The following is a 27,849-nucleotide window of genomic DNA, read 5'->3' as shown; positions in this document are numbered from 1 at the left end:
CCTCCCCATCAGCGAGGCCTGCTGATGGATTACACTGCAGAGGATTACACAACGCCCCCTGCCCCTTCTCGCCGGGCCGCTGTGGTCACCTTCCAGCGGGCCCCCCATGCAGCAGCCAGGGTCCCCTTCCGAAAGGGCAAGATGACCCCAGCCTGGCTTTCCCAGCGCACCGCCCGACCATGCCAAGTCTGCCAGGACCTGCCACAAAGGTGCAGAAGGCACCCTCACTGGAAAAAGGCGGGACTTCACGAAAAAGGCACTCAGAGAAAGGTAGGTCTTTAGGGATCTGCCTGCCCGACTGAAGGAATCTGAAAGTCAAGACCCGCATGGCCAGGCTGTGGGCCGTCTGCGGAAATGGGGCATGTTCCAGACGCCCTTCCTTCACACCTAGTGTGGGACTGAGTGACGCGGGGAGCTGTGCCCCACTGCCGGTGGCAAGGCTGGCCGGAGGCCCAGCGTCTGTCTTGGGCTCATCTTCCCAGATGAGCAGATCAGCTCCTGACTTCCAGATGCCGGATGGCATGGCCTCCCTGGGGCGGTGGGAAGCCCCAAGGGGGACGGCCCACGGGTGCCCAGAGGACAGGTGGGGCTGCCGCTGGTCTCTAGCGCCCCCCCCCCCCCCCCCCCGCCACGGCCGGGAGACTCACTTGCCAGAGGCGCTGTTAGCAATCTCGTCCGCCAGCTCGTCTCTCTCCTGCTCTGCATGGCGGCGCGATCGCTCAGACGAGGCCAGTTCCTAAGGGAGATTAGACTGGGATTAACCATTTCCTCAGAGGTGAAATCGGACTGTCGTGCCGGCTGCAGCCGCCTCGCATGTCCCATAGACAGTGTGACCAGGAGCATCAGGCCCCAGGAAACACAGCAGGTGTGCGGGGGGGGGGGGCAGCAGGGGGGCGCGAGCCTTCGGGCCTCTTTCTCGAAGGGGACTGGAGACTGCAGGGCAAGGGGCAGCTCTGGGCCGGCCAGTCCTCTGCAGGAAGAACTGCCTCATGGCAGCTTTTCCACGCGTTCCTTTGGAAGGAGGACTTGCCCCAGGAAGCAGCCGGGGTGCACTTCTTACCCCGCGTGGGTAAAGACGGAGAGGACAGTCTGAGTGTGAGCGCTGCACTTCTGCCCTCAGTGTAAGGAGGAAGGGACTTGCCAAGTCCTAAGGCTGGTCGGCAGCAGAAAACCGGGGGTCTGACTCCTCCCGGTCCAGCTGGCCCTTCAAGAGATGCCAGTGGAACAGGGCTGCATACCAAGGAGTTCGCCCGTGTGCCTGGCTCGTGTGTTTACCTCTTACATTATTAGAGCACAGGATACAGGCAAAAGGCCGGGGTTCCAGCACACACAACCCCCACACACGGGACAGAGTGAGCCCAGCTGCAAGGGAGGGATGCTCTGGGCCAGACCCAAAGGCCTCTGGTTCACGAGCACATGTTAAGCGTCGGCTCCTCTACCATCTGGCCTCTGGTGCCCCATCGTCCTGGGCCCGCCAGGGGCCCTTCCTTTCCACTGGCTGGGTGTGCTGCACACAGGCTGGAGGAGCCACGGGAGAAAGGGGAGGAGCCTGGGGCTTCTAAGCCAAAGAACAAAGGGTCTGAAGGGAGGAAAAAGAGAGATGGAGGGAAGGGCCGGGCTCCCTTTCGAGGTGGAGGGGGGGGTCTCGAGGTTGGGGGGGGGGGTCTCTTCTTCCCTAATGCACTGGGCCCTTGTCTGAAGGCCTGAAATAACCACTTTCTCACAAGGCTGGGAGGGCGCAGGGCTGCAGGGAGTGCACTTGGGCATGTGGGTCGTGCCCCAGGGGGCCTGGCTCCCAGAGCCCCATCACCTTTGGGCGTAGCCCTGTCAGCTGCATGATGAACCACACGGGTCTTCAACAGCTGCCTCACTGAGGATCATGCACATGTTCTTTTAAGCGCACATGGAGCATTTTTAAAGACTGACCCCATTCGAGGCCCTGAAGCAACTCTGCTCTCAGTATTCCTAGCCACGATGCAGTATAACAAATCAACGACAAAAAAACCAAGTGTCACACATTTGGGAACTTAAACCACACTTTTAAATTATTCATGAAGTAAAGAAAAAACCATCATCAAAATTAGAAAAATTAAGAACTAGGGGCTCCTGTCGGTTGAGTGGCTGACTCTTGGTTTCACCTCAGGTCGTGATCTCGGGGTTGTGAGTTCGAGCCCCGTGTGGGGCTCTGCGCTCAGCGGAGAGTCTGCTTAAGATTCTCTCCCTCTGCCCCTTCTCCCCTCGTGCTCTCTAAAATAAGTAAATCTTTAAATGGCAACGAGAGCCCCAAATTTTGCAGGATACAGTGAACACAGGAGTTTGAGGGGAATTTACAGTGTTCTAGGAGCAGAATCAGACAAGAGAAAAGCCTGAAAATTAATGAGTGTGCACCTCAAGAAGTCAGAAAAAAAAACCCAAAGGAAATGAAGCAGGAGCAAAAAAAGTCAGTGAAATAGAAAACAAAGAAGGACCCACACCACAAGCTGCTCCTTGGAGGAAGCTCAGGGTCTGCTCAGTGTTACTCAGCTGGTCTTTGGTTACTTCTCCATTCCTGACACCGAAGGCATTCCCTTCCTTTCTTGCAAGCTCTACCCCACATTTGTAGTTGTCTTTGCTAACACCAAAGCCAGCCAGGTCTAGGTGGTGGTATTGGGAGTTTCTTTTCCTATTAACTGGTGATAACATTTCAGCTTAAGTTGCTCCTTATAGGTTGGCATAACTTTTGATCATTTATGCAGAAATGTGTACACACTGAATATGTGCAGTTCTTTGGCAGTTTTACCTCAATAAAGCTGTTAAAATAAACGTATGTATTCAGGTGTGCCTACCACTGATAGAACCCCAGACCCGAGGTAACCCTTCGTCAGTCCCTCTTCCTGAGAACTTACAAAAGAGAGAAATGAAAGAATTGATCACAAGATGATTCACCAAGGAACTCAATGAAACCTACATCTCCCCTGAATGGTGCTTCTGTGTAAAACAAGGAAATCTTACAATAGTAAGATTAAATGATCGTGATGCTTACCAACATTAAACTCTACTACCTTTTCTTACACATGGACTGAGGCCTGGAAAGTCGCTTGGAAAATTACTAATCTGCCACTTGGCCTCTGGCCACGTAGAGGAATATATATATAAGCAGTACCACAATGTGACCACTCTTGTCTGCTGCACTGAGGCAGTAAGATGGTCCAGTACTTTATTAAAACGGGTCATGAAACTATACTAGGCCACCAAGACAGTAAGATATTTCCTTGATCTTGGAGAGATTTCAGGGGCAAACATTTTTTGAACAAACGGATGAGTAGAGTAAGTATTAACAGACCTCCTGCAATTGAAGGATTTCTGCTTCTAAACTCTTCAGTTTCTTTTCACTCTCTTTGGATTGAGCAAAAATTTCATCCCGGGATGCACGAGCTTCTTCTAATTCACGTTGGTAATCCTTCATCTGAGCCTAAGGTTAGGAAGAAGGTTTTAGAGTGGATTTCATTATTAGTTTTTAAGCATGTATTTTTTCCAGAGCATAAAGTAATACCCAACCATTGAAAACATAAAAATATGTGGAAACGACAAAGGTATCACATGAAAACATTTAGAACAATATCCCTTATGAACATAGATGCAAAAATGCTCAACAAATGCAACGACAGATTACGAACATAGTGGCAAACTGAATCCATCAGCACGTAACAAGAATCATACGCTGTGTATATTCATACACCATTCTATCCGAACACCCAGATGGGATTTATCTGAGGAATGTGAGGCTAATTTGAAACCCCAAAATGAATTAATACAGCAGCAGGATCACGGGACAAAATCTAAAACCCTTTCATTATAAAAACATTTAAGAAAATGAACAGAAGGAGACTCCCTCCACTCGGATAAACGGCAGCCGTGAAAAACCAATAGCTGATACCATACTCAGTGGCCAAAAGATTGAATGCTTTCCCCTAAGAGCAGCAACAAAGCAGGAATGTCTGGCTTTGCCACCTCTGTTTAATCCTGTCATGGAGATTCTACTCAAAGCAATTACACCAAGACAAAGACAACAACAACAAAAAGATATCCAGATTAGAAAGGCGTTAAAAAGGCAAAAATAACCAGCTTGCTCTGCTGATGATATGATCTATCGAACATCTTAAGGGATCCACCTTAAGAATAAATGAGTTCAGCAAGTTTATAAGATACAAGAGCAATATACATAAATCAATTGTATTTCCATACACTGTAAACATTCCAAAAATTACGAAAGCAACCCTTATAAATAAGCATCAAAAACAGTAAAATATTTAGGTATAAATTTAGCTTAAGTAGTATATGACTTGAACATCAAAACTATAAAAACATCACTGAAAAAAGAATTGCTAAATAAATGGAAAGACCGACATGTTCATGCGCTGGAAGACAATACTGTCTTCCTACGTAAGCACATTATCAAAATCCAAGCTGGCTTCCCCCCTCCCCCACCCCATTACAGAAACTGACGAACTGATCCTAAAATTCGTATGGAATTGTAAGGAACCCTAAACAACCTCAAAAAAGAATAAAGCTAGAGATGTCACCTTTCCCAATTTCAAAACTGACAAAGCCACAGCAATCAATGTGCCATGTGATACTGGCATAAGGAAAGGCATATAGATCAATGCAACAGGACAGAGTCCAGAAATAAACAAATCTATGGTCAGTTAATTTTTGACAGGAGTGCCCAGAAAATTCAATGGGGGAAAGAACAGTCTTCTTAACAGATGGCGCTGCGACAACTAGATATCCATATCTAAAAGAATGAGGTTGGGTTTGTACACATACCACAAAATGTAACTCAATGGACTTAAAAAAAAGATCCTAGAAGTATAAAATTCTTAGGAGAAAACATAGGAATAAATGTTCATGATCTTGGATTAGGCAGTAGTTGACATAGATCCGATAGCAAAAGCATAAGAAACAAAAGAGGAAATAAGCTGGATTCCATCAAAACTAAAAAAATTTGTACTGTACACAATACCATCGAGCGAGTGAACAGACCAGACTAGAGAATGGAGGAAAATATTTGGAAATCCTCTATCTCACAAGAAGCATCCCGAACACACACAGAAATGTCACAACTCCGTTATTAGAGAGAACTCAGTTAAGATGAGCCGAGGATTGAAAGAGAGGTTTCCCAGATAACGGTCAATAAACACATGAAAAGATGTTCATCATTAGTCATTAGGGAAATGCAGTTCAAAACTACAGTGAAATACCACCTCACACCCACTGGGATTGCTATAAAAGATGGGTAATAGCGAATACTGGTGAGGATGCAGAGGAACTGGACTCATACCATAGCTGGTGGGGATGCAAAATGGGACAGTCTCTGGAAAGGTCCGGCAGTTCCTCAAAGTCACACAGAACTACCATAGAACCTAGCACTCGCACCCCTAGGCATGCATATACCTAAGAACTGAAAGCACACGTCCACACAGAAGATGGTCGTGAACGTTCACAGCAGCATGATTCACAGTAGCTGAAAAGTACTCCTTCATGCTCCGGCACGGAGGAACCTTGAAAACACGGTAAGGGGAGGAAGCCAGTCGCAAAGCCACAGGGGTTATGATTCCGTTTACGTGACTGTCCGGCAGAGGCAAATCTCCAGACACAGCAAGATTCGTGGGGGGTTGGCACTGGATGCGGCGGATAGCATGGAGTGACAGGTGACAGGTAACAGGTGCGTCTTTTAGAGGGAACCAAGATGCCCAAACTTAGTGGTGATATCTGTACAACCCTGTGACTATAGTAAAAAACACTGAAAATACTTTAAATAGGTAAGTTGTATGGCCTGTGCATTATTTCTCCATAAAGCTGGTACATAAGTAAAATCCGTGTCATGTATGTTCTCTACAACGTGCTTCATGACCTTTGTAATTAGCTCCTCAAAATAAAAGCTTTGTACTTAGCTTTATAAAAAAATTTAAGGAAGCAAATAAATTCCTCCTAAACCTGTCCTGCAGAGTTGACTTTTCCTTTTAACCTTTGCCTAAGGATGGCGTCTACCTGTTGATACACCAACATCTGCACACGTGTGTGGCTGAGAGCGAGGCCGCCCACACTTGTCTTCCTGACTCAGGCCCCATCACTGCATCCTCATCTCTAGCCTCGAACCGGCTGGCAGGCAAACAACATTCCAGCTCTGATCTCTGTGTATGAATATTTCGCCTCTTCTCTGTATTTTGTTAGAACACATTCTCGAAACGTGGAATCACCACGGTCAAAGGAATGGACGTTTTCTAAAGCTTTTGTCATCATCGACCGATTGCGCCCCGGAGAAGTTGTGCCTAGGATGGGAGAGGGCCCACGATGTCTTGCCGAGAACCGGGAGTTACTGGGAGTTACTCTAGAAATCCCCTTGACACGGTGATAGTGACAACTGGCACATCATTTCAGTAGAAGTGCGGATTAAATCAGACTGAAGAGGACTAAGGCTCATGGTTGCAGACGGCCGCGGCCAACGCCACCTTCCTCTTGGGTGGCTCCAGGCTAAGCTGAGCGTCACCAGAGGCTGTCAGAGCCCTGAGAGCCTGAGCCCCCTGGCGGATGCTCTACCTGCTGACCACGCCGCACATCCTGCGGACAGGAGAGTCGCGCGTGCCCTCCTCCTGCCGGCTGACCCAGCCTCGGCCGCTGGGCCACAACCCCACCGCGTGCCCGGGACCAGCGGCATGTGCACGCTGGGCCAGTCGGCAGGGGGGCGCTGCAGAGCTTGCCTCCCGGCGGCCCATGGATCTGCAGGGCCGGAGGTCACCTACCTGAAGCTTGCGGAGCTGCTTGATCACTTCATCCCTCGCCTTGTTCGCCGCCTCGATCTGGGCTTCAAGGTCCTTCAGGTCTATTTCCAGTTTCTTCTTGGAAGCGACCGCCAGCGCCCGCTGCTTCCGCTCGTCCTCCAGCTCCGCCTCCAGCTCCCGCACCTGGTGGACAGCATCGGGTCAGGCCTGGCCATACCCCGGGTCCCCTCGCAGGGACAGGCGGCCTGGCATCCAGACGGTGACTCTGTGGCAGCTCTCTGGAGCTGAAATGTGTTCAGGGAGGTCGTGAACGGTAACGTCTCGTATGCACTATTCCCGCGGGCTACCGTGGGGGCGCGCGGGAAGGCAGAGTCCGTGACCTCGGGCTCCTAGCCAAGGTGACGACACAGGGAAAGCCGGCAGACATCTCTTGCAGGGACACTCAAGGGCCTGTGGAGCAGCCCCGCGGCAAGGAGCCGAGGTCTCGGGCCAGGACCCCAGGCTCGAGGGGGTGGGGGGTGGGGGGTGGGGGGGAGCCAGCCTGGACGCGGGTCCTCTGGCCCAAGTCCGGCTTTCAGACGATGCACCTGCCCCATGGATTCAGAATTCCAGACCCACAGAAACTGGGAGCTATGTAAGTGCTGTTCTGAGTCACTAAGTCTGAGATCGCTAGTTATCTAGCAAGAAACGGCTAATATATTAAATACTAGTGCCTGAGAATAACAAAATAAAACAGATCTATCCCAGATCCAAGACTTGATACCACCAACTCCAAGGGACTTGTCAAGATAGCCACAGTTAGTTTTGAAAGTGAACTTAGAAATTAGAAATCTCACATACATTCGGCCAAGTATACAAATCATAAGTGCCCAGCAACCTTTTAAAACCAAAAAAAAAAGAAGGAGGGCGGGCGCCCAGGTGGCTCAGTCAGTGGAGCGTCTGCCTTCAGCTCAGGGCATGATCTCAGGGTCCTGGGATCAAGCCCCACATCGGGCTCCCTGCTCACTGGGGAGTCTGCTTCTCCCTCTGCTCCTCCCCCCCTCCCATTCTCATGCTCGTTCTTTCTCTTTCAAATAAATAAAATCTTAAAAAACAAACACAAAAAAAGGAGACTCATCTGGCTTTTTTTCCCTCTGAGGAGTGGTTTCATGAGGGCATGTGATCTGAACCTCAGAAATGCGGAGTCCCCTCGTCAGCCGTGGTGGCTTCTCTCCTTCACCCACACATTTACGACTCCCCGAAGCTGAACCTAACTGCGTGGTCTCTTGAGATCCCCCCGAGGGCTATGTAATTACTGAGAAGTTTTCTGGCCCGTAAGCAGCAGTGGTGGTGTTTGATAAATAAGGAAACAGGACATCAGAAACAAGTACACTAAATTTTAAAGACCAAATGATCAACTACGTTGGTTTTCCTCCCGCTAACGTGTTCTGACGTGAATTCCGGCGTCAGGATACTGACCCACAGCCGGACTTTGAGAACGCGCAGGTTCCCGTTCCCGAGGCCGCGCTGCCTCCGACCTACCTGTTTCACCAGGAGCCGCTTCTTTTCTTCATTCTGCTCGTCTCTGGTCTGCAAGTCCCTCTCGAACTGGGCCTTCATGGCCTGCATGTTGACCTCTAGGCGAAGCTTGGCGTCCTCCGTGGCCTGAAGTTCATCCTCCAGCTCTTCGAGCTGGGTCCTCATCTCCTCCACCTGCTGCTCCAGGGCACGCTTCGATTTTTCAAGTTCGTGCACCTAAAGCACAGGAAGCAGCAGGGGAGAGATGACCCCTGGCAGAGGCACAGATGGGGACGGCCGTCTGTGTCTTCCATCAGAGGCCCCCACGCGGCTCGAAGGCCACTCTGGTCCCTCCCGGGCCAGCTTCCCCCGACGTCACACACATCCTTCCCTCTCCTGCTACGGCCTGTGCCACTCCTCATTTTGGAGGATGCCATTTAGAGGACAGTTCGGAGCTCCTGATCGACATGCGCGCCATAACCATTCAGTTGTTCTCTGATGACCTCGAAGCGGAGCGGACTTTACGAGCCAAAGAACAAAGGAACGAGCGCGGTGTCAGAGGGACTGGGATGCTGACTGGCCATCTGCCGGCCGTCTGTGCGTACAAGGCACTCAGGACATCCCGTCCTGCCGTGGGGAAGGTAGCTGGGGCCAAAAATGCACATGGAAATTCTAAATAGTAAGGTGAGTTGGGTCTGGGAAGCAGGGTGCGGGGAAACAGGTGGCCTGGCCTTTCTCTGGACAAAGATCCCCATCGCAAACATCCACCTAGTTCTCTGGGCCAGGTGCCTCCACCCCCCGGGGACACCCTTCAGGCGCAGGCGCTCCGCCTCCCCTCTGGGGCTCGCAGGGGCAGGAGGAGCTAGGGCGTGAGGCCCTGGTGTCTCCGCAGCGCCTGCTGCTTCTTAGGCACAATGTCTGTGGAGTGAATGTGTGACTGTTGATGATCCTGGCGAACGACTAATATGAATGAGCAAACAACGGGGCGCCCGGCTGGCGCAGCTGGGGGAGTGTCTGACTCTTGATCTTGGGGTTGTGAGTTCGAGCCCCGTGTTGGGCGGAGAGCTCACTTGATTAAAAGAAGAAAGAAAGAAAAAAAAAACAATGAAAGTAACTGGAGTCTTGCTCTACATTTTACTGTGTAATCATGGCCGTTTCTGCTCTAGGTGGCCTACTGCCTAGGGGCTGATCCGCCAGACACCGGGCTGTCGGAGACCCAATGGGAAGGTAGGATGGTCTTCCCTCCTTTATGACGTGGCCGGGGCGCCCACATCCCATGAAAATGAGACGTTATGCTTTTCAAAGAGCACGCGCTGTGGCTTCATGAAACAGGGGACGTGTCCTGTCCATCGGGCAGATGACAGAACTTGGGCTCGAGAGATCAAGTGGCTTCTCTTGCTGAGAACGGAAGCTGGGGAGAAGAGCCGAGCCCCAAACCTGTTTCTGGCCCCAGGCCTGGCCTGGCCTCGCCATCCTCCATACCTCATGCACCTAAAGGAGGGGCGTGGGGCACATAAAAATCATCGCAGTTCTCGTGGAGCGTGCGTGCGGTAAGAGTACAGTACCGCAGACATTTCCAGACCGTGAATGAGTGTCCAGAGCGTTCGACCGGGAAGGCCGGGGTCAGGGAGAGCTGTAGGTGCCTCCGGCCCCCCTCCGGGTTCCCGCTGCCCTCGGTCAGCGGGAGGGGCCCTCGAGGTACTTGTGTTTGGTGACTACCTGGGACTCGGGGCCAAGAACATGCCGCCTTCACCGTCCCCCGCCAGGATGCAGGGGAGGGTGGGGAGCACCCACGAAAGTGCCATCAGTAAACAAGGCCTCCCCATCTGTCAGCCCCGCCACGAGAACAGACCGCGCACAGAATCTGACAGGTTCTCCCCGAAGACGTCACCCACCCCTCCTCACGCGCCGGCCTGGACGCCCCCGGACCCATCAGGTGCTTGCGGGGAGTCGCCTGCCCCCCCTCCGAGGACTGTTCCCCAGGGCTACTCACGTTCTTCCCCACGTCATCCTTGGAGCTCATGAGGTCTTCCATGTCTGCCCGAAGTTGCTTGTTCTGTCTCTCAAACTCCTCCTTGGCCTCCAGAGCTTCCTCGAGGGCCCGGGCCAGGGACAGGGCTTTGGTCTCCTTCTCTCTGGCCTCCGCCTCCGCGCGGTCTCGCTCTTCCGCATAGCGAGCAGAGATGTTCTTCTCTTCCGCTAACAGCTGGGGGGGGGGCGGGGGGCGGGGGCGGGTTAATATGGACAACGGCTTAAAGAGCGACAGAACTGCTTTTCCTTCTCTGCGAGTCGGACTTACAGCGAGGCACAGCACCCGATTAGGGCTGTTCCCCTGTTTTTGCTTGTCTCCTCTTCCAACTTTCTACAGATGCCTTTAAACCATAAGCCACCCAAAGGAGGGCGCTGCCAGGAGGAGACAGCATGCGGCGCCGGGGACCCACCTGGTCGAACTTCTTCTGCTTCTTCTCCAGGTTGGAGGCGATCTGGCGCTGGTGGTCCAGGTCCACCGTCAGGTCGTCGAGCTCCTGCTGCAGGCGGGTCTTGGTCTTCTCCAGCTTGTCGTAGGCCAGGGCCTTCTCCTCCAGGCGCTGGCCCAACGCCTCTGCGTCTTTCAGAAGCTTCTTTCTGGCTTCTTCCAAACTCTCGATTGTTCCTAAGTCGTCATCTACTTTCTTCTTGGTGTCCGTGAGCTGGGTTTTACAGGAAGAGAGATCCGCGTCAAACAACCCCGTTGACGCTTACAGGGCAGGAACAGAGAGAAAGCGAGTTCGAAATCAACACTGTGTGACTTTGAACAAACGAACCTTCGACTGTAACTGAATTTCTTAGCTAATAATCCACAAAGGGACGACTGGTTTGAATAGTGGACATGGTCCTAGGGCTTTATTTTAAATGCTTCCGGCACCATAACCACCGGCGTGGTATCAGCATGTGGCTGGGTCAAGGGAAAAACCCTTCTTGGGCGTAATTTAGTTCAACCTAATTAACTGTCCCAAAGGCAGATGGGACGACGCAGCGTGGCAGCGACATACAGGCCAGCGCCGCTTCTAGGGGGGGCGTGCGCGCACCTGGGACTGCAGGGCCAACACTTGTTTTTCCAGATTCTTCCTGGCCTCCTCCTCCTCCTCCTGCTGCTCCTGGAGACTGTTCTTCTCCTCCTCCAGCTGCCGGATGCGGCTGCTCAGGTTCAGTTTCTGGCGTGTCTCCTCCTGGAGAAGCTCCTGTTTGTTTTCGTGAGAGGTCAAGACTGAAGTCACACCAGGCACCACAACACAAACACCTCTTATAAAAAAACAAGTTCATGTCACGAACACCAGAGCGCCTCAGTGGGCGCGCAATACCCGGTGACAGTAGGAGACGGGAAGGACTCAGAAACACACGTGATGATTTTATAAACGCTCCTCCCAGAAATGCTGCCCACGACCGGCAGCCCTGTCCACCTGGCGCCCGGGCCGCCTTCCCTGCTCCTCCTGCCTCTTTGCGCTTCGGCAAATCCCCCTCTCCGCTCCCCGGTCCCTTAGCTCAGGCAACTGGGCGTTTCTCACTACCATCACCTCTAGGACCAGGCCGCCCCTCCAGTGTCTGTCCTTTAATACTTCCTGCCAGACTCGTTTTTCTAAAATGTCAACGCGAACGTGTCTTTCCCATTGACTTTCAGACTTGAAAGTTTCCAAAGGCACGCAGAGGGCTTTCTGTGCTGACCAGGATGTGCCTCGTCACCGGGTAAGCCCCCGCTACGCAGATCTCCTTTGTCTTGAGATTTTTACCCCTGTATCCCCAGCATCTAGCAAATCCCCGTTCCTATAAAGTTCGAAGATTTAATACAAAGATGTCAAACTCCAAGAAAAAAACTGCTACGTTATTTTTATATTGAAGTCAACATGCCGACTTCTCTCGGACTTGAAGACATTCCCAAGGCACGTTTTGATAACGGGATTTAACCGTAGGATTTAGCGAGCTTCAACCTGTCCTTTTACGGTAGGGACTCTCCGTGAGGTCACGGTCAGGGAATTTCAGCCACAAGAAAACCATCTTAGTGCAAATGGCCAGTGATGCTTGTGCGCGCGGGAGGATGGCTGCTTGGGAGGCGGTGCCTGATGGTGCGAAGCAGAGCCGCCGCCCAGGCCGCCCACACGCCCGCTAGACAGGGACTGGGGGGCTCTGCGTCGAGTTACGAGCTTCGGAGATTTCCTTAGTAGCAAGACGGTTCCAAATAAAAGTTGAGCATAAAACCAGAGATGATCACAAAGCCATTCTGGGACCAGCTTGTAGACGCGAGACACGGCAGAGCTACCCTACCATCAGGGGCCCTCACCCCCCAGATTACCTGTGTGTCCTGTAGTTGAGACTCCAGACCAGCTGCATCCTTAGCAAATTTGATACCCTTCTTCTCTGCTTCTTCCAGAAGACTTGAGACATTGTCCAGTTCATTCTGCAAGGAGCACAAGATTCAGTTCGTCAGTAAGCAGACAGGAAGGGTCCAAACTCACCACCCCCTAAAGGCACACAAACAGCAGTATTCAGGGGAGGGGGGGTGATCCTGCAAACTGCCAAACGCAGTTAAGGAAGACTTCCATCGCAGAGGGCCTGCTCCCCGCTGCCAGCGCCCCGAGAGGCAGGCACGGCGCCAGCCGCCGCAGGCCGACGGTCGGGGAGGATTAGGGCGGCGGAGCCCACACACGGAGTGCGGTTCTCCTAACTCTGGTTTACCATCTTGTTGTCTTATCCCGAAGGGACAGAAAGAACAAATCCTCCCAGGGATTGCTTTGCTGTGTGAAGAGGCTCTGAGATCAGCAGGTGGTGTATCTTGGTCCTTTTTCACACTAAGATGCATTAATGCTGCGTTGGCGGGGGTGGGGGGGTGGGGGGCAGTACAAATCATATCCTTATAGAACTTGAAAACTTTATTATAGAGATTCAAAGAAGTTTAACTTCCTAGTCTTCAAGTCTAAAGTACTTTCTAGGCTTAAAAATCTGGTGGCATAGATTTATCATGGACATTCAGCTATCTCTTATGGTCAGATTTCATGAATAATGTGGTAACCACCCCCCCCGCCCAGTCCCCATGATATAAGACCTTTTGTAATCTTTCCTCACAGACAGCGGGAAACCCCCCCCCCCCACTCCGGTTTGTCCCCCGGTCATATTAGCAAAGGGGAGGTGCACAGAGGACATTCTATACACGTGACCCAAGCCAAGGACATTTCTGTTTGTACTCATTTTAGCAACAGCCTTTGGAGAGCCCACGTGTCCGCAGCCCTGGCAACAGCGTGGTGGTGAAGGGCTCTGGACTCGACAAGAGACCTCCGCCTTCAGCTCTGGCTCCGGGGACCGCCAGGGGAGTCGCCAGAGGGCGGTGCCCTCCTCCGCTTCTTTGAGGCGCCCAGACTCACCCAGGGGCCGCGGTGTGAGGATCCAACGGGAGACCACCCACAGGAGCCGGATGCAGGCTCAGCTCGCCTCCCTGCCACACAGACGGTAACACGTGGCAGCACTAACACCGTTGAACAGGTTCTCTTTCGAGAACACACACATTATGGCGGGACACCCAGGAAAGAGTTAACAGAGGAGGCTGGGACCGCTCTCCTTAGAAGGGCCCGTGGCTGGCGTCTGGGAACTCAGACTTCCAGAAAGCGCCTACCATTCCCTAAAATAGAAAGGCTCACTGTGCCGAGGTGGCTGGTGTAAACACCGTGCGTTACGCTGAGCACCCGCTTCCCCTCTGGGATCTGACACACTGGTGCGTGTCAGGCAGAGGGGCCCACGGGACCGGCCCCCCACTGCACCGCTGGGCAGGCTCCGCGAGCTTCCCCGCACATGTCCCAGCTCGCCGCGGGAGGAACGGGGTGCTGGGTGGGCCTGCCCGCCAAAGGACTGCCGGGAGCTCGCACCCGGTGTCCTCAGGGCCCCCCCACCTTTCCCCTTCATTCGCTTGCTTTGTATCCTTCCACTGTTAAGAACTACGGCCATGAGCAGGACCACGCGTTGCGTCCGGGGAGTTGGCCCAGTGAGTCACTGCCCCGCGGGCTGGTCCTGGGTGTCTGACAGTCACAGTTCTGTGATTGGTTTTTAGCTCAGCAACACGGGGAACGTACGTCTCTCCTAACGAATACTCATCTGCTGCATCGTTTTTCCTGGCTGCATGCAAGTCCATCCTGACCTGAGCTGAGCTCAAGGGTTGGATGCTTATCCCACTGAGCCACCCAGGCGGCCCTGAGTTTGATTTTTCTGGTTTTTAAAAATGGTACTTATTGATTTTAAGTCATCTCTACAACCAGCGTGGGGCTTGAACTCACGACCCTGAGGATCAGGAGTCACGTGCTCTTCTGGCTGAGCCGGCTGGGCGCCCTCACGCCGTCCATTCTTCAAGTATTAGTGAACTCAGAGCGCCTCACACTGGCCAGGGACTCCGGAGGGGCACGCTCGCCGCGGGCGGACCCATCCAGAGCCCGGCACCAGGCTGCCCCGGGCTTACCTGGAGCTTGTTTGCTTTCTCAGCCAGCTCCACGCGGAGTCTGTCCCCTTCCGACACCTTGGCGTGGAGCTCCTGCACCTGCGCGTCGAGTTTCTTCCTCTTGTGCTCGGACTCGGCCTTGACCTGCTGCAGCACCTTCACTTCACACGCCAGCTCCTTGTTGTCGGTCTCCAGGCCCTGCTTGTTCTTCTCAAGATTTGCTTTGAACTAGGAGGCGAAGGAAGAGAAATGTGCTATTTTTAGAACACTCCATACAAGGTGCTGCTTCTTCCACCGGTGGGATCGCGCCCGCTACGTGGTCTGCCATCAGCGTCTGAATGAAAACCTCCGTTCTTCCCGGAGGGTGAAGTTTCTACAGCAGGGACACCCTGGCGCATGCTGCCTGGGGCGGGGGGGGGGGAGGGAGCAGATATTAAGGGGCTCACTGCGCCATGGACTTTATCCTTGGCAGCCCAGTGTGGGGGCGACACACGGGGCACATCTGTCCGAAGTGTCACCGTTCATTCACGTTACCCTTGGCGTAAGACACGTTCTGTTAGTTCTGAGAATTATTTTTAATAAGGAGCTGAGAGCCTTGTGGCCGGGCTGAGACCAATGCGGCGTGTCACACGAGTGCACACATGTTGGTGCAAGGGGGCTCCCAACAGGCTGGCTCCCTGCAGGGGCCGCCCCGGGAAGACTCAGGACTGGGGACGAGCCTTCGAGGCCATGCGGCTGGGGGGTTCCGTCAGGGCTCCGGGGCCACACTCTCCCCGGCTGCCCTCTCCCTTGCCGCTTACTGGCTGTGTGACCCTTGGGTAATCTCCGAACCCCGCAGGCAGAGTCTGCCCCACCAGGTTGTAGTAAAAGTCAAAGGCAACGCGCATCAAGTACTCAGCGTGGCGACGGACGCATAGGGAAGCTGACGCCCCGTCGGTGTTGCTGTTGTGAGCGCACACGTCAGAAGGTGGCATGTGGACGGGCGGGGTAGGAGTATGGGGGATAACGAAGGCGGCTCATCTGCCCGGGGCTCAGAGGCTGCACGACATGAAGCGTGGAGCCAACGGGAGGACGGGAAGCCGACGTGAGACTGGGCTGGCGACAGGCACAGGGGCCTGAGACAGACCAAGGGCAAGGATGGGCGAGGAGGGACGGGGAGGGGGGGCTAAGGGGCACGGGAAAAACCAGCAGGACTCGGGGACGGGCTGGCAGCACGAGAGAGACGTCAGACCGTTCGAGGTTTCTGAGCTCATCGTCGGGAGACGACACTGGTGGGGGGACACCCTGGGAGGAACGTGGGGTTTGAGACGGCAGCCGGCCCCACCCAGTTACACACACACACACACCCACACCCACACACACACACCACGGGCACGTGGCTCTCGGAGGTCGGCAGCCGCCTGGGAGCCTCCAAGTGAATCCGTACGGAGTGGACGGCGCGGGGGGAGGGGGTCTGAGGGCGACTTCCCGCAGGACGCGGACACGGGCGGCCCCCGCCTCACTCACCCGCTTGGCCTGCTCGAGCTGCTCCAAAAGCTCCTCCAGGGCCGTGGCGTGCCTCTGCCGCATGTCCTGGATCTGAGCTTCGTGGTTCCTCGTCTCTTCCTCCAGAGCCTTCTTCAGCTCAGCCACCTCCTGTTCGCGCTTGGTGCTGGACAAACGTATTTGTAGAGAAAGCAGCTCAGAATCAGTGGACCGACTGAATTAAAAGGACATTTTTAAGGTGTTTTGGTTTTAAATACGCTCAGCTTTCCCCAGAGTCGACAGACGTGGGCTCAGTTACGGCTCTCACGTTTGCCAACTCCAGGACCTCGCACAGCTCGAACTCTGGACCTCGGTTTCTCCATCTGCACCCGAGGGTCTCGGGAGGCCGCTGTGAGACTCGCACACGGGAAGCGCCCGGCACAGGGCCTGGCCTGTAACAGCCCTCGGTACATTTGGGATGTTGTTATGGTCACGGAAAATATATCACGGTAATTCCTTTGAGAGAATTATTTGGCCTGTGGTGACGATCAGACACGGGTCTTCGGACTGCTCTGGGCAGCCTGGTGGCCTGGCAGGCGCGAGATGCCACAGCGCCAGTTGACATCTCAGCGAAACCGGAAAGGGTGAATCCGAAGAGGTTTTTAAAAGCTAAGGGGCAGTGAAGGCCCCGGGAATCGGGACACTGCGTCCCGATAAAGGCGGGACTCTAACCATCCTGGGAGGTGGACCCTCTCCTGAGACGTCATCAGGAGGTGGCTGAGGCTGGGAGGAGGGACAGGGAACTAGAGGCAGGCGCAGGGGCCCCAACGCCGGGTTTAGAAGGTCTCCGGAGTTTGGAGGGACCAGAGCCTGAGCTCTGAATGTCCTGAGATGAATGGAGGTCTCCTCTAACCTAAACCTGGGGACTAAAGATCGTGTGAGCATTAAGTGTCTTTATGTGGCTTTCCAGTACTTTTACGATTTCCTCTAACGCACGGTGGGTAGGCTGAAAGACCAAGGTGGTTTCGCTAACTAAGAGGAGACTTCACAAATCCGTCCATCTGAGCACACGGCTTGGTAAAGACCGAAACCAGCCAGGCAAACCCACGCCTGCTCAGAGCTGCAGGACATCAGGACACGGAGGAGCTGTGACCTGCCAGCCCTCCTGAAGAATAACTCTTATGGTTCCAAACACGTGAGCGGGACGGTGACTTGGGGGTGGACCCCACGGGCACATTCTCCTCCCTCTCCCAGGGGATTGGGGGGCCCGGGGGCTGCTGGCTCTGGGGTCACAGGGCAGCCGGACAGAAGGGATCAGCGAAGGTTCTCTGGTCTAGCCGGGCTCAGCCGCAAGCTCGCTGGTCGGGCCCCGTCCCCACGGTCTCCTCGAGACGAAGGGACCGGCAGAGCGGGGTGGACGCCGGAGCGAGCGCCAGCCCCGACAGACGGACACACTCCGTCTGGTGACTTCAGCTCACCCCAGCGTGTGTGACCAGTACTTCCGTGGAAGCGGCGGCAGCAGCAGTGCTCCTGCCGTTCAGAGCACCGTCCCTCCGGGGAAGAGTCCCGCTCCTGACTCCTGACTAGCCCTCCTTCCCTCCTCCAGGCTGATCAAGCCAGCTGCCCCTCGGCTCTCCGGGCAAGTCCTCCGAGAGCTACGCGCCGAGTCCGCTGCAGGTACTGGATGTGCTGAGGACAGTGACCGCCCCGCGACCCCCGGGATGCAGAATGCCCGGGGACGAACCAGCGGGGGGGGGGAGGGGGTCCTTAGCGAGAGGTGCGCAAGGGCGTGGTTTTGATAAACATGCACGTGTGCTTGTTTTTTTCTTTTTTTGGCAAGAGTGAATGGAAGAAATGATCAGAGCCTTTTTTTCTGCTGTGGCCAAAAGTCCGGCTGAGAACGGGTATTTCAACAAAGTCTGGTTCAGCGGTTTCCAGGTTTTGAAAAGCAGACATTTTACGGAGAAGGCCAGGACTTAACGCTGCCGCCAGCACAGCTGTTCTGCGGTGGGGGGGGCCTGGGGGGGGGGGGAGGCCTGCCTGGCTCAGACGGGCTCCGGCAGAGCGCCCCCCGCTGTCTCGGGGGACGCAAGCTCTGTGTGCATTCGCAGACAAAGTCCCTGGCACATCGTTAGGCTCCTGGCCTCTGCTTCTTCACCACTCCCCCGACACCCACCCCCTGACCCCCGCCTCCCAGGCACGCCTGTGACGTCACTCTCCGGCCACGCCCCCTGGTGAGCCCACCCTTGCCCTCCAGGGAAGGGCACCCCTCCTGGGGGCTCCAGGTTGTCTCCTCTCTGCCCACACCTGTCTTCATAAGTGATCCCCCTTCGGCCCCTCCTGTTTTATTCCAGGCCTTCGCGGGAGGACAGCCCGCAGCAGCCCCAGCCGGTGTGCGTGTGCATGCACGCCTATGCACGCACGCAGCCAGGGCACCCGGGGGAGGCCTCATGCCCCTGGCAGCTCGAGCCTTGAGGAGGGAGCAGACGGTCAGGAAGAGGCCCAGGCAGCAACGTGGGAGGTCCCATCAGTGGCTCACGGGAGCCCCTCTGCCCGGCCTGCCGCTCCAGCTCTCCTGTGACCTCCGGGGGGCTGGTGAGCTGAGGCTTCGGCATGTGATCTCTCTGGCCGTGCGCGCCCGTAGCTGGCGGTCGCCTCACCGGCCACACGGCACACGCCTGGGCCCGATGCGCACTCCTGTCCGGGGACCTGCCCTCGCCCTTCTTTCTCTTTGCAAGCATGAGCCTGTACCTCCCTTCTCATCCGCCCGCCCGCAACCTGAGCGCGCCTGGATCTCCCCCCGATTCTGTGTCTGGCCCACCCGTCCCTGTGACCCTCTCTCTAGGCCTCTCACCCGGTCCGCGTGCCTGCCCCGCGGGATCCCACCCCGCCCTGCACACGTCTGTCTGCTGGTTCACTGCCCCGCCATGCGGGCTGGTTTCTGACCAGGGCTGTTTTGTTCCCGCTCCACCTGCCGTAGGGAGAGAAACACCCAAACTAACAACAGAAAGGAAATCCCCCACCCTCCCAAGGAGGGCCAGCGCGTCCGGAGCCTTTCCGCCTGACGCCACTCACCGGAGTTCCTGCTGAGCCGCGGTGGTGTCCAGGGTGTCCTCCAGCTCGGTCTTCAGAGCCTCCAGCTCCTCACTCAGGTCCCTCTTCTGCTTTTCTGCCTTGTTCCGTGAAGCCTTCTCAGATTCGAAGTCTTCCTGGAGCTCGGCGATTTGGGCCTGCAGCTCCCGCACCACCTTGAGAGCGTTGTTCTTGTGGAGTGTCTCGTCGTCCCCCCTGTGAAGACATGCAGAGGGACCGTGTCCGGGCGATGCCCCCCGAGAGCCAGGTGCGGCAGACCCCGCAGCGGACTCGAGCCCAGCCCCCTCTCCAAAGGGTGACAATTCTCCATTCAAAGGAAGGACAGGCTCAGTGTCACGATCAGAACAGAACAAAGTTTCCTCTCGAGCAAAATATCAGAATGAGAACACTGCTCAAGGTGGCACCAGGCCAAAGTGTCCGGCCTGCAGTGACTCCAGACACGCTCCTGGGACGCAGGGGGAGGCGTGACACGCCACCCTCACCCACGCCCGTCCCCCCCTCGGCTGGGTGCTGGCAGACCCTCTGCCTGGAGTCGAGGGAAGGGGCGCTGGGGGACGGGACAGCGCGTGTGGACAGCTGTGTTCCTGGATCCTAGCTCTCACCTCTGAGAGGAAAAGCAGAGTCTGGCCAAACCAAGACCGACTGTGAGAAAGGACTGGAACGAAAATTCTGTTACGAGATGTACTCGGTTGTAATAAATCATGACCGCGTAGCCAAAGAGTTATACGTAAACTTAGTGTCCATGATTTCCATTCTAAAAGGGGATGCTTTACAACTGAAGAACAAATCACACTCCTCTGAGTGTGGGGGGTCATCTCCGAAAAGGGATTTCCTCTCGACTTCTAAAACGCACCATGAAATTCATTTCTACCGTACAGAAACCAAAACGTTTGGTATGGTAAAATAACGTCTTCTGGGGTGGATTTCCGGGGACCTCGTATCACGACTTAGGATTCTGACATGTGCCAAGGCCCCGGCTGGTTTATGTGAGCTTCCTGCTAACCTGACCCGAGTCAGGGACCCCCGGGCGCTCCAGGCGCCTCCGTCACACCCACCACAAGGAGGCTATGTGCCCCCGGCCCCGGGTTTCTGCCCAGCCCGGACGCGAGAGGCTCGGCGGGGGGCGCGGCCCATGGCGGGCGGCTCGGGACAGTGCGGGCCGGACGCGGACCTGGCCAGTGCGCCCTGTAGCTCCTCCTCCTTCTTGACCAGCTGGGCCTTGAGCTCGTCGATCTGCGCCTGGAGCTCAGCGATCTGGTCCTGCAGGTCGGTGGTCTCCCCGTCCAGTTTTCTCTTGGCCTTTTCCAGCTCCTGACGCGTCTTTTCTTCCTTCTTTAGGCGTTCTGTAAGGCCAGAGCCGAGAGAAACTCTTCAACGCCCACGAACGGTGCGCCGGACGAACAAATTCAAACTACAGACCGACTGAAGTCGAAAACCAGCCGTTTGACTCAAAAGCAGGTCATCGCACAGCCGTTAGCATCAAATCGAAGGCGAGAGAAGTCAGCGGGAGGATGGAATTTCGGGGAAGATATCGCGGGGGAGGGGGGGATGTCTTAAGGATGTCCCTTTGTGGGAAGCGACCCGGACCCTCTCACGCCGCACCCATTGCCGGGCCCACGTTTGCGGACTGCCCGTCACCCCACGCCCCTTCCCCGGGCATCCCCGGCTGGAACCAGGACCGCAGCTCCCAGGCACGGGGGGAGGGGACGGAGTGCGGGCTGAGGGTCCTGTGGTTGCCGCCCCCCCCCCCCCTGCCACAGCTCCCCAGGGACTCCTCAACCATGCCGGGGGATCCTTCCCGCCCCACGGCGCCCCGCGTGCCTCGGTGTTCCCCGCACGGCCGGCCGTCACAGGCTGATCACACGGGTGTGAAGAGCAGGTGCGTGCACCCTGGGTCCTCCCCTAGCAGAAGAACCCCACTCTGGCAAGACTGGCTCATGACGACCCCTCACCCGGGCATCCTCCCTCGTCTGTACTCAACAAGACAACAAAACCCCGGGCAGGGGTTTAAACGACCGCTCGCTTTCCAGCCACTGAGAAAGCAGAGTGTTGAGAAGGTGCGGTCGGGGCCTGGGGCCCTCCGCCTGCAGCGTAGACGCCGGGTCTGGCCGCCCTTCACAGCAGAGGCTCCCCCTCTCTCCGTTTCTTTGGCACAAATCTAGGCTCCATTCTGTGAACCTCCTCGGATTTCCCGTCACCCCGCCAGGCGGCCGCCCTCAGCAGTCGCTCCCGTCGCCGCCAGACGGCGTGACACCAGCAGTCCGCTTGTGCCGCGACACCCACGCACCCTCACACTGCTCACACACGAGGCCCAGCGGCCGCTACCGCTCACGCACCAGGTAAGAGCGCGGCCGCCTCCGGCCCGGGGAGCGAACTTAACTACCAGCAAAGGAGCGCCAGGCCATCGTGAGCGCCCGCAGGCGAGGCGGGACGCCGCACCCGCAACTCTCAGACCCGGATCCGATCGGATCCACCCGCGTGCGCGCCTTCCGTCCGTTCCTGCTCTGTCAGTGGCACGGAAACACCCGCAGCTGCCCGGCCGCCGTTTCCCCGACCCCAAACACTGACCTTCTAGATCCGAGATCATCACTTCCTGCTTATTCCTGATTTTGGCCAAGTTTTTGGCCTTTTCCTCCTCCTCAGCCAGCTGAGAGGAGCACTCCGCGATGCGGTCTTCCATGAGCTTCTTTTCCTGAGGAGAAAGGAACCGACTGCTTCAGAGAAGGCCTTCCAAATCCCCCTTCGGGGGCCTGGTCTTGCTCAGAAAACAGGTTGCTCGTGCCCCGCCCCCCCCCCCCCCCCCCCCCCGCAGCTCCCACCGCTCCACAGAGGGGGAGCCCCGCGGCCGGTGCAGGGGATGACGGGGCCTGCGTGGAGGGGGCCCGGTCACCGAGCAGGGATCGGCGCGTGCGGGGCGCGCGCATCAAACGTCTGCAGGATTAGAAGGCTGTTTGGTGGATGTAAATAATTAAAGAGTTTCTGTCTTTAGAAATCCATACAGGTAGAGCCTTAGGAGAGAAAAGTACATGACTGAACCCGAATTCTTGAGAATTTCCCACGGGACGCCCCTTCCAGGGAGCTCATCAACTTTGTAACGGAAATACTCTCTTACTTTGATAAATTTGGAATTCTGGTCCTCGAGAAGCAGGATCTCCTCTTCCATCTTCTTGATTTTAGCCTCTGCCGTCACCTTTTCCAGCTGGAGTTTCTGGCGAGCGCCTTCCTCCTCGTCCAGTTGCTCTTCCAAATCCTTGGGAGGCAGAAAACACAGTCAGCGCCCACCCGCCCCACGACGTTCTGCTGCGCTAACCGTCGGAGGCACGCACGCTAACATCAAATACCGATTTTTGGTTTTCAAAAGGGCAAGGACATCCTGAGGCGTCACGGCGTGAGCCCACCACCACGCGGGGTGGGATCCCAGGGTTTACAGCCGATGCGGTAACACACACTTCGATTTCACACCCTGCCTTGTCTGTAGTAAACAGACGCAACCGAACAGAGTTCTACGTACAGATCAACGAACGGCCAATTTCAGAAATTTATCCTTGTTGGTTCTGGAACAAGACCCGTGTAAATGATCAACATGTTACTGTGAAAACCCTCCAACAGACGTGCCAGAGCGCACGGCAGCATGCGGAGCCCGGCATAGATGTGGCCCACGGGCTCTCCCCATGCCCCCCCCCCCCCACGTGCCCCCAGCTCCCAACCCCCAACCCCCGACCCCCGACCCCGGGTCGTCTTGAAGCAAATCCCAAACCTCAGATTTTCCTCTGTAAAACCTTCCAGCTGTCTCTCTCAAACATAAAGACCTCTTAAAAATACATTTGTTCGTTTGCACTGGAATCCAAATAAGGGTCACACACCGTGACTGAAAATACTCCGGAGATGCCTTCGTGTGTCCCTCCCTGCCTCGCTGTTTGTTTTTGAAACAAAACAAAACGGGTCCTTTGTCCTAGAGTTTCTCACAGTCCGCTGTCAGGTGCCCCCCTGCACTGCACACTCCTAACTTCACAAAAGCAGTGAACATAACAGTGTGTTCAGTATTAAGGTCTTTCCTTTTTAAAGACTTATCCGAGAGCGAGAACGAGCTGGGGGAGGGTCGGGGGGAGAGAGAGAATCCCAAGCAGACCCCTGCTGAGCACAGAGCTGGACGGGGGCGCTCAATCTCACGACCCTGAGATCATGACCTCAGCCAAAATCAAGAGTCGGATGCTTACCTGAGCCACCCAGGCGCCCCTATGATTTCAATGAATAAGTGAATCCATGTAATCTGCTTAGAAATCTACGCAAGCAACGTAAGAGCAGCGATGGGGGTGGATGAGAGGGAGGAAACTAGGAGCAGCCGGGGTCACTAGGTTTTCCACAATAATCATGTATCGATAATGTCCATCAGGAAATTCATCTTAAAAACAAAATCACACCAAAACCAGCTCCAGTAGTTTTGTTGTAAAGGGTACAGATCAGAAGCTCCTCAAAGCCTCACAGGACAGAAAAATGACAGAAGGGGGACCAACGAGGCTGAGCTATCCCAGGGGCCGTGGGGCCTGGGAGATCCTGACTTCTGATACATCTGCTTTCCTCAGATAGAGGAAAAAGGAAAAAAAAAAAAAATCACCCACTTTTAGAATGTGTCTGAATGAATTTACACATCACAGAAGGAGATGAAAAATTCAGATAGCAGTGCCAAAAACGAGAAGTTAAAAAGGAGTCTAGTAAAGAACGAGATAGAACGTCCTGGAAAAGCAAAACACAATGCAAAGTCTGCTGCTCTATGAGGACATAATAGTTTTCCTAAAGAGACTAAAGAGATGGAGGCATTTTGGGGCACCTGGGCGGCTCCGTCGGTTGAGCATCTGACTCGATTTTGGCTCGGGTCATGGTCCTGGGGTCATGAGACCGAGTTCTGTGTTGGGCTCCGCGCTCCGCATGGATTCTGGGGGAGGTTTTCTCCCTCCCCTCTGAGCCTCCTCCCACTAGTTCTCTCTCTCGTAAATAAATCTTAAAAAAAGAAAAAAAAGAGGACGCCTGAGTGGCTCAATGGGTTAAATGTCTGCCTTCAGCTCAGGCCATGATGCCAGGGTCCCGGGATCGAGTCCCGCATCGGGCTCCTTGCTCAGCAGGGAGTCTGCTTCCCCCTCTACTTGCTGCTCCCCCTGCTTGTGCGTGCGCTCTCTCTCTCTCTCTCTCTGACAAATAAATAGAAATGCAAGCATTTCATGTGAGGGTACTGAAATCAAGGCTGAGGACACTGGAGGGGACTTCGGTGTCCTTGTCCCACGTGAGTTAGTTATTTCTGAGACGAGCACCTGCTCTTCAAGAGGAAAGAAAATCGAAACCGTTGATAACGCCACTAAGGAGAGCTCACGATGGATGGTGACTATTCTAGGCCTCTGTATACTCCGATATAAAATCATGCATATGAATGTGTAAGTTACAGAAATGTATTTTTAGTTGGGTCTTACTCTGTGTACACTCCTTTGCAACCATCCCTAGTAGCACATTAATGGATCGCCGCGAAAATAAATCTCTTTTTACTTGTAACCAGATGGTCCTACCATGGCTTAACAATCCCCAACTGTTAAGATAATTAGATGGCTGCCAACAATTTATGCTTGGAATAAAGTTCCAGAACTAGAATCGCCAGATGAACGTGCACTTTTTACAGGTTTGGGGATATGCTGCTCACCTATTAGGAGGTGTGCCGGAAAGTGTCCGTGCTGAACAATGGCAGGTCTCCGGATGAGACACTGCATGGCGTGTTTGCCAAGGAAGTAACGTGCTATCTTTTCTGCGTCTGAGAAATGCCTGAATTCCCTGCGCTTTGCCAACATAAGCCACGGGGTGAGAAAACATTCAGGGAGAGACCTGGCAGGAAGTTCGGTGCCGGACCCATGAAGGGATGGTGGCTACTGGCTACGTTCCCCGTGGACACTCGGGACCGTATCCGGGAGGTGGATGTGGGAGGCCAGGAGAGGGTGAGGGGGCGTCCTGGGGTGCGGGCCGGGGCAGAACGGTCTACACTGTGTGTCTGGGCGTTCAACCGCAGGTACAGCAAGAGACAGCCCAGGAAGGGCTGAGGGTTTCATTCTGATTCCTGGCCACCTCCTGTGTCAGAGACGAGCATGTCTCATGAACCAAAGCACCTGACAGAGGCCTATTAGTGAACGGAGTGAGCAATGCCATGATTAATGATGACACAGGACAAATGAGGTCCGAGCGTGTTCCTATTCTGAATCCGTGTGTGTGCCGGGAGACGCTACCTCAGGACGTAAAAATAACAGATCTGTGCTCGAAGACGATCTGTTCCTTGTGCTCGTCCAGCGATGGTCCTCTGGGAAGGGCTGGACCTGGGACTTTGACTCCTGTTGCTCGTCCCCAGACACGATCCAAAGCCACAGCTTCCACTCGTTTATGCAACAGAACCACCTGGAGAGCCCAAAATTGAACTGGAAATAAAGACCATTATACCCACCTGAATATGCGCTTGCATTTTCTTCTTTTCATTCTGGAGAATTTGGTTTCTTTCTTCTTCTTCTTCGACCCTGGATTCCAAGTCATGGAGAATCTCCTCCAGTTCTTGCTTCTTGGCGGCAAGCCTGGCCCTCATCTCCTCCGCCTCGGCGAAGAGCTCCGTCTCGGCTTGCAGCTGCTCCGTGAGGATGTTCTTCTCTTCCAGAAGCTGCGATCACGAAGCGCCCAGCATGGTCATTTGCTGCACCCCCCCCCCGCCCCCACACCGGACACAGTCACCATGATTTCGGTGGCCAATGTTCGACAGCAAAGAAACCGAGGGTTAAAAATATGTAACGTCGGGGCACCTGGGTGGCTCAGCTGTTAAGCGTCTGCCTTCGGCTCAGGTCATGATCCCAGGGTCCTGGGATCGAGCCCCGCATCGGGCTCCCTGCACTGCGGGAAGCCTGCTTCTCCCTCTCCCACTCCCCCTGCTTGTGTTCCCTCTCTCGCTGTGTCTCCCTCTGTCAGATAAATCAGTAAAATCTTTAAAAAAAATATGTAACATCGCCGGCGAAACTTTCGGATCTTCCGTAGCTACAGCACAACAAGCCAGATGAAAACGGTTTTGGTTGCTTCTGGGGTCTCAGACTATCCTAACACTTACTCAAATCATGCTGCTTTCTTCTGTGAAGGTCATGGACAAAGGGAGAGGGAAACCGTGGTTCAAATGCGTTCACGGTGACAGCCAAGGCGGGCTGGTATGGAGGGAGAGTCCTGCCTTCATCCTTCACCTTCCTGGCCCTGACACTACTATTCCGTGACCCTCGTCTACAAACGCGGCCCGGGGCTCGGCGGACTTTCGTTTCTACAAACCCAAACGCGTGCGGCCGCGTGCCTGTCACCTCTCCTCCCAAATGCCTGTGCTTTGGGGAGCAGTGAGGACGCGGCGCAGGGTCGGACACCGCGGCGGGTCCCCCCCGGGGGGGGGGGGGGTAGGCGTGAGGGCCCCTGTCCGCGGCCGCACGCGCACCTGCTGGTGCTTCCTCTCCATCTCTTCCAGCTCGCCCTCCACCTTTGTCTGCCTCTCCTTCACCTTCAGCAGCTCCTCGTCTTTGGCCTGAAGCTCCTCCTCCTGGCGGGTCACCTGCAGGAGCGGCTTCACCTGCGACAGAACCGGGGCGTGAGGGCGGCGCGGTGGCGCGCCGGGCCGGGGCCGCCCGGGGAGGGGGCGCGCGCGGGGCCCACCTTCGTGAAGACGCGCCACCACTGCCAGTGCCGGAGCTTCAGGTAGGCGGCGCAGTTCCGCTGCAGGACCTTCAGCGCGCTCAGCTGCTGCTGCTTCTTGGCGAAGGCCCTGCGGAAGCCAGAACAGCTCAGGGCGGAGCGGGGCGCAAGAGGCCCCGCTCGGCCCCCCGCCTCGTTCCGCGCCGCCGCCGCGTTCCCGTGTCCGCACGCGCCTGTGCGCTCCCGGGCGCCAATAAACCCCTGCTTTCCCGAGGCGGTGAGGACGCGGACAGCGACCTCTCCCATCCTCCCCTTGCTGGCGCCCCGTCTCCTTCATCAGCTACTGCTTTTCCTTTCCATCGGCCCCTCTTTCCCAGGTGATTTCCCTCCCCGTCCCCCCACTCCGCAGCCCCACACCCGGTGGGGTTACTGGCTCGCGTTTACAGACAAGGGCCCAAGAAGTCAGGACACGCGGATGCTTCTCGAACCCCGGTCTCGTCGTCACCAAGTCTGGGCTTTCCCACCTTTCCATGCTGCCGCCTCGGGCCAAACGACCGAGGCCCACTTGTGACTGTCCTGACTCGAGTATTTTCAATTTCTCGCTCGCCTTCGGGAACAGAGCTCCCCTCTCTTGCCAGGACAACCCCCGAACCCCCAGCCAAGTTCGCCGTGCTGCCCCCTCCTCCGGGGAGGCCACTAGTCTGTCTATGCACGATGGCACTGCCAGGGGACACAGGCTCCGAGGGTCCTGCCCCTCGCTCCCTGCCCAGCAGTCTGGCTCTGCCCCATCACCTCTGGAACCTGGGTTTCCGACACTGTTGGCGGGCTTCTAGACTTGAGCTTTCCCCTCAGCCAGGTCTGTTTTGCCCCTGTGGGACCACCCGCTACTGGAAACATTCGGAT

The 27,849-nt window shown here is 55.5% G+C and overlaps 1 protein-coding gene and 1 long non-coding RNA gene across 2 annotated transcripts in view; one reads left to right on the top strand and one right to left on the bottom strand.

Moving 5' to 3' along the window:
* MYH10 (myosin heavy chain 10) overlaps positions 1-27,849 on the bottom strand; it is a 114,485-nt gene that overhangs the window by 4,152 nt on the left and 82,484 nt on the right. The window contains exons 19-35 of the mRNA XM_028125035.2: positions 26,968-27,076; positions 26,753-26,884; positions 25,742-25,948; positions 22,382-22,519; positions 21,838-21,961; positions 20,441-20,612; positions 19,252-19,464; positions 16,219-16,363; positions 14,734-14,940; positions 12,586-12,690; positions 11,327-11,479; positions 10,700-10,948; positions 10,252-10,464; positions 8,283-8,495; positions 6,783-6,944; positions 3,323-3,451; positions 648-736 (exon numbers count right to left, since the gene is read on the bottom strand). Coding sequence (XP_027980836.1) covers positions 648-736; positions 3,323-3,451; positions 6,783-6,944; positions 8,283-8,495; positions 10,252-10,464; positions 10,700-10,948; positions 11,327-11,479; positions 12,586-12,690; positions 14,734-14,940; positions 16,219-16,363; positions 19,252-19,464; positions 20,441-20,612; positions 21,838-21,961; positions 22,382-22,519; positions 25,742-25,948; positions 26,753-26,884; positions 26,968-27,076 — 2,760 coding nt within the window. The remainder of the gene's footprint in view (positions 1-647; positions 737-3,322; positions 3,452-6,782; positions 6,945-8,282; positions 8,496-10,251; positions 10,465-10,699; positions 10,949-11,326; positions 11,480-12,585; positions 12,691-14,733; positions 14,941-16,218; positions 16,364-19,251; positions 19,465-20,440; positions 20,613-21,837; positions 21,962-22,381; positions 22,520-25,741; positions 25,949-26,752; positions 26,885-26,967; positions 27,077-27,849) is intronic.
* LOC114225384 (uncharacterized) lies at positions 11,925-15,097 on the top strand. Its single transcript, XR_003612545.2, has 3 exons — positions 11,925-11,981; positions 12,992-13,055; positions 13,484-15,097. It is a non-coding gene; the product is annotated as an uncharacterized LOC114225384 (long non-coding RNA).

This window comes from Eumetopias jubatus, unplaced genomic scaffold (genome assembly GCF_037043125.1).
Source record: "Eumetopias jubatus isolate StellerSeaLion01/CBP00866 unplaced genomic scaffold, mEumJub1_p1.0 scaffold_10, whole genome shotgun sequence".
NCBI lineage: Eukaryota > Metazoa > Chordata > Mammalia > Carnivora > Otariidae > Eumetopias > Eumetopias jubatus.
Note: the sequence above shows the minus strand (reverse complement) of the source record. Positions and strands in the feature narration are given on the sequence as shown.